This window comes from Alligator mississippiensis, chromosome 1, assembly GCF_030867095.1.
Source record: "Alligator mississippiensis isolate rAllMis1 chromosome 1, rAllMis1, whole genome shotgun sequence".
Lineage (NCBI taxonomy): Eukaryota > Metazoa > Chordata > Crocodylia > Alligatoridae > Alligator > Alligator mississippiensis.
Window position 1 is genome coordinate 483,336,437 of NC_081824.1, and position 6,024 is coordinate 483,342,460.

Genomic DNA, 6,024 nt, shown 5'->3' on the forward strand with positions numbered 1-6,024 from the left:
GACTTGGATGACTGCACAGTCTGGTGGGTGGCGAATTGGCTAGAGGGTCGCACCCAGAGAGTCGTGGTGGATGGATCGGTTTCGAGCTGGAAGGGTGTGGGCAGTGGGGTCCCGCAGGGCTCGGTCCTTGGACCGATACTCTTCAATGTCTTCATCAGCGACTTGGACAAGGGAGTGAAATGTACTCTGTCCAAGTTTGCAGATGACACAAAGCTTTGGGGAGAAGTGGACACGCCGGAGGGCAGGGAACAGCTGCAAGCAGACCTGGACAGGTTGGACAAGTGGGCAGAAAACAACCAAATGCAATTCAACAAGGAGAAATGCAAAGTGCTGCACCTAGGGAGGAAAAATGTCCAGCACACCTACAGCCTAGGGAATGACCTGCTTGGTGGCACGGAAGCGGAAAGGGATCTTGGAGTCCTAGTGGACTCCAAGATGAACATGAGTCGTCAGTGTGACGAAGCCATCAGAAAAGCTAATGGCACTTTATCGTGCATCAGCAGATGCATGACAAACAGATCCAAGGAGGTGATACTTCCCCTCTATCGGGCGCTGGTCAGACCGCAGTTGGAGTACTGCGTGCAATTCTGGGCACCGCACTTCAAGAGGGATGTGTATCACCTGGAGAGGGTCCAGAGAAGGGCCACTCATATGGTTAAGGGCCTGCAGACCAAGCCCTACGAGGAGAGACTAGAGAAACTGGACCTTTTCAGCCTCCGCAAGAGAAGGTTGAGAGGCGACCTTGTGGCTGCCTTTAAGTTCATCACGGGGGCACACAAGGGAATTGGTGAGGTTTTATTCACCAAGGCGCCCCCGGGGGTTACAAGAAATAATAGCCACAAGCTAGCAGAGAGCAGATTTAGATTGGACATTAGGAAGAACTTCTTCCCAGTTCGAGTGGCCAAGGTCTGGAACGGGCTCCCAAGGGAGGTGGTGCTCTCCCCTACCCTGGGAGTCTTCAAGAGGAGGTTGGATAGGCATCTAGCTGGGGTCATCTAGACCCAGCACTCTTTCCTGCCTATGCAGAGGGTCGGACTCGATGATCTATTGAGGTCCCTTCCGACCCTAGCATCTATGAATCTCTGAATCTATGTTCAGTTTTTTGGTTGGCCAAAAATAACAGGGTTTCAGGATTGGGTCCAAAATGGTTTGTCATGTCAACACAAGTGTTGTGTTAAGGAGTGTGCTCTTAAGGTGTTAGGAGCTGATCATCACCACTGTTCTTAGGTATGTGTTTTAACAGGGCAGCAGACAGGGACACCGCATACTCTGCAGCCCTCCACCATGGTGGCTTCCAATGAAACCAACCTCCATCACTCTACCTTCATCCTCATCGGTATCCCAGGGCTGGAGGCTGCACATGTCTGGATCTCCATCCCCTTCTGCACCATCTATCTCCTCGCCCTGGTCGGGAACTGTCTCCTCCTGGCTGTTATCAAGACCGAGATGAGTCTCCACCAGCCCATGTACCTGTTCCTGGCCATGCTGTCGATCGCTGATCTGGTTGTCTCCACCACCACCCTGCCCAAAATCCTCACCATCTTCTGGTTCAGTAACAAGGACATTAACATCAATGCTTGTCTGGCTCAGCTATTTCTCATCCATTCCATTTCCACCATGGAGTCTGGGTTCATACTGGCCCTGGCCTTTGATCGCTATGTGGCCATATGTAACCCCCTGAGACACGCGGCCATCCTCACCAATAGGGTCGTTGCCAAGATCGGGCTCGGGGTGGTGGTGAGAGGGGCTGTACTGCTGGGCCCGCACCCCTTCCTGCTGAAGTGGCTGCCGTACTGCGGGACCAACATCATCGCTCACACCTACTGTGAGTTCATGGCACTGGCCAAACTGGCCTGTGCGGACACGTCATCCAGGAGAGCCTACAGCCTGACTGTCGCCTTCCTCACTGGGGGCTTGGACCTCATCCTAATTTCCCTGTCCTATGTGATGATCCTCCGCTCCGTCTTCAGCCTCCCCTCCAAGGAGGCACGTCTCAAGTCCCTGGGCACCTGTGGCTCTCATGTCTGTGTCATCCTGGTGTTTTACACCCCAGCCTTTTTCTCCTTCCTCACCCACCGCTTTGGCCATGTAGCTCCCCAGGTTCACATCCTCGTGGCCAACCTGTATCTGCTCTTCCCTCCTATGATGAACCCCGTCATCTATGGGGTCAGGACCAAGGGAATATGGCAAAAAGTGCTCATCATTTGTGACAGCAAATCCACCTGAAAGGTCTGATGTTGGAAAGGGTCATCTCCACACAAATAATGCTAGAGTCAGCACTGGAGGAATTCAGATAGCAAGGTTATGCCCCTCTGCTAGAACCAGCCCTACAGCTGTTGCACATCTGTCTCCTGCATGAAACTGCCCTGGCCTTCCATTGGCATGTAACAATAGTATTCACCGGCTTTTGTTTTTAAATCACTCCATTCATCTGCAACTATACTGAAGGTCTCAGGTTTCTGGGGGGCTGAACAGACACAGTAGGCACATCTACACATGCATTTGATCTGGGATCAGTTTACTCATGAGTAAACTACTCGCAAGGAAATGATCCCAGGCAGGCATCTACAAATGCAGGAAAGCAGGAACACATTTGCTGCTAATGGCAGTAAACTGCTCCCACTTCCTGGGGCCATGCAATGGGTCCCTGCCACCACCTAGGGGAGTTATCCCAGGGGCTGACAGGGAGCATGGTGCTGGGACATTACACCCTGCCCGGGGGCTGTCTGCTGCCAGGAAGGGAACAATGTCCCCCTGCCCCAAAAGCAGGAAGCTCCTGGCCCTGGCTCCCTGATCAGGGGTAGAGGACTTGGAAAGAGCTGCAGAGGAGGGACATACCCCACCCCCCTGCCCCAGTGCACCACTGGGGCAGCTAGCACCTCACTCACTGCTAGCTGCCCCAGCGGCAGCTTGGGGTAATGGGCTGGGACCTATTCCACCCCTGAAGTGCTTTCCAAGCCCTGTGCCTCAATCACCCACTCAGGGCACAGAGTTGGGGTCTGCCCATGACCAGGGCAGTTCTCAGCCTCTGCTCTGCACGCAGGGTGGAGGCTGGGGAGCTTGTTCCCCACTCAGCTCTGTGAGCGCAGCGAGCATCCAGTGCCAGCTCTGCACTGTGGGGATGGCAGAGAGACCCTTATCTCCCAGCCTGAGCTCCGCAGTCACAGGGCTCGGGCTGGGGAACCCATATCTCCCAGCACCAGCTCCAAGACCGTGGAGCAGGCACTGGGAAATAAAGGTCTCCCAGCACTGGCCCCGCAGTCATGGAGTTGACACTGGGAAATAAGGATCTCCCAGCCCCCTTCTCCCCAATCATGATGGTGAAGCGGGGGCTGGGAGATAAGGATCTCTCAGCCCCCTCTCCCCGATCGCAATCTTGGAGCAGGGAGACATAGTCCCCACCTAGGCTCCAGTGGCAGAGCCCACCCCAGCAGCAGGCAGCTCCCAGGGGCAGGAAGCAGTATTCTGCCCCCGGTGGATGGCTGACCAGGAGCAAATTTGCTCCCAGTCAGGCATCTACACAAGCGCTACTGCACCATTACTAATTGAAAGGAAATTTGCCACTTGCATTTTCAGGTAGCAAATTTACTCATGATTAGCGAGATGCACATGCATAGTAAGCATGTGCACATGTAGACACACATGCTTACTGCACAGTAAACTATGCTACTGTGCAGTTAAATGACTCATGTAGATGTGCCTAGTGGGAGAAAGAGTCTCTGCCCCATGATCTGAAACCAAAATGGAAGGGGGAACCATGCTGGATGAAATGCATTTTTAATCTGATCTCCAGGGTATGTGGTGCCCTCAAATGTTATGTGCCCCCCAATCCCCTTTCATGCTAGTCTCTGGGGCCCTGTTTATTTCAAGGTTGAGACCAGCAGCTCCATCAGCAAGAGAAGGGGCCATTTAGCTTCAGCACCCCTGTCTTTCCCAGCCGCTCTTCAGTAGAGGCACATAAGGTCTGAACTCTAGAAGGACTTCACACCATTGAGAGCAGACACTCACAGCAACGTGACAACAGCTTTCATAGCAGCTACCAGGCCACTGGAAGATAGGAGGGAAGTGTCTGCAGGTTAGATGGCAAAAGCAAAGCTCACAAGCAGGTCTGTGTAATGGCAGCTATGTACTAACCCTCATCTTTGGGAAAGGTGAAAACCTACAGACCTCTTATTCTGACCTCAATATTTTATTTGTGAATGGTGAAAATCATAGTCTACATGACTTTGAAGAGTTGGAAGAGAATATAGGACCCCCTCATATGGTACACATATGGCTCATATGGCTCCCTCATATGGCTCCATGGTACACAGTTATATGGACACAATCTACAAGGTGTAGTTGTCATGCCACCTACATGAGCCTGGGGTAGGCGGTGTTAAGACATTCCAGTGTCATACTTTTAATAGGAAGAGAGGTAAGACTCTGCACATGGGAGCCACATCAGTACAGAGCTGTAAAGTGATAAGACATCCTTAGTCAATGGTTTTAGCATGCAGTGGCCAATTGCTGGCATGGGGAATAGCCAAAAGCAAAAGAAATCTGTTGCACGCAGCTTGAGAACAAGTCTGGAAATAATTAGACAAAATGCAACATGGGTTTACCAATGGATGATCAAGTCAGATTCACCCAGTAGCTTTCTGGGATAACAGATGTTTTAGACAAAGGGAAGGCAGTAAATCTAATTTATCAGGACTGCAGGTGATCATTTGATAGGATGCCACGTGGGAAATGTTGGTTATGCTGGAGAATATAGGATTTAGTGTCATACTTTAATAAGAAGAGAGGTAAGACGTTGCACATCAGTACAGAGTTGTAAGGTGACGAGATATTTTTAGACAGGTCGTTAGTGGAATGTCTTGGGGACAAGTCTTATTTTCATATTGGTGACCTGGCACAAAAGGTAGGAATTTACCGGTGACGTTTCCTGGGAGGTCACATCAACACAGAGGAAGATGAGAATACCATGCAGGAAAAAAACAAATTACCTTAAGGAGAGCAGTATAGAAATGAGATGCCAGTCTGTACTCTGGACAAAGTGCAGAATAATAAGAAATCTGTGTGCCTAGTGGTAGGAAATGACAGAGGAAAAGAAAATCCTGGGTACATTAGCTGATCACAGGATGCCTTTGAACCACTAATGTGTTGCTGCTGTGAAAAGGCATGTGTAGTTCTTGAAGGTATCTAACAAGATCTTCCATTGCAAGGGGTCCTGATGAGGCCTCACCTGGAATAGCATGTGCAGTTCTGGTCGCCAGCATTCAAGGAAGATGAATTCAAAGCGGAACAAGTGCAGGGAAGGGTACTATGAAAACTGGGGATCTGGGAAGCCCGTTCAACAAAAGGAGACTAAAAGAGCTTGGCTTGTTGGGTCTGGGAGCAGATTCAATTGCTGTGGGGTAAACACCAGGGAGGGAGAAGAGCTTTGAAAGCAAAAGGCCAATGTTTGCACAAGAGCAAACAGAGGCTATGGATAAGTGTAGGGTGAACACAGGAAAAAGGTCTCCAATCATCACGGCTGTGAGATTCTGGAAGAAGAACGGTTTTTAAGATGGCCTTAATCAATTTATGAACAGGACTTGCATGGCATGGTTCCCCAGGCACTCTGAATCCAGAGGCTCCTACCACTCCTATGCTCTCTGTTGGCTGTCCCCCTGACCAACAGCATCTAAGACTTCATGCACTTTCAAAGACCTCTTTGCATTTATGAGCATCTATGAGTTGCTCCTCTTCCTAGGTCCTGGAGATAAAATATGGTGGCTTGGACCTGTGGAAGCAGAAGCTGCCAGCCAAAGCCTTCTTATGTCCACAGTAGATTGGCAAATGCAAATATAGAGAGCTGACAGCTTGGGTATAGAGCACATCTCTGACTTGCTGGTGGGCACTGGTGTGTCTCCATGTCAGATTCTGCCCCCGGAGGGGGAAAGTCGGTCTGGAAGGGACCCCACAATGTCACCTAGTCCAGGACCCTGCTCGAGGTAGGATTGGCCCTGACTAAACTATCTCAATCAAGTGTCTGTCCAA

At 50.7% G+C, this 6,024-nt stretch overlaps 1 protein-coding gene across 1 annotated transcript; it reads left to right on the forward strand.

The window, feature by feature from the left end:
* Positions 1-1,275: 1,275 nt before the first annotated feature.
* LOC102572834 (olfactory receptor 52E2) lies at positions 1,276-2,226 on the forward strand. The gene has a single exon (XM_006259949.2). The coding sequence runs from the start codon at positions 1,285-1,287 to the stop codon at positions 2,224-2,226; it is 942 nt and encodes a 313-aa protein (XP_006260011.1). The 5' UTR covers positions 1,276-1,284.
* The last annotated feature ends 3,798 nt before the right edge of the window (positions 2,227-6,024 follow it).

Bases quoted from the DNA above. Each gene is read 5' to 3' on its own strand.
- LOC102572834 (XM_006259949.2), top strand. From the start codon at position 1,285: ATGGTGGCTTCCAATGAAACCAACCTCCATCACTCTACCTTCATCCTC.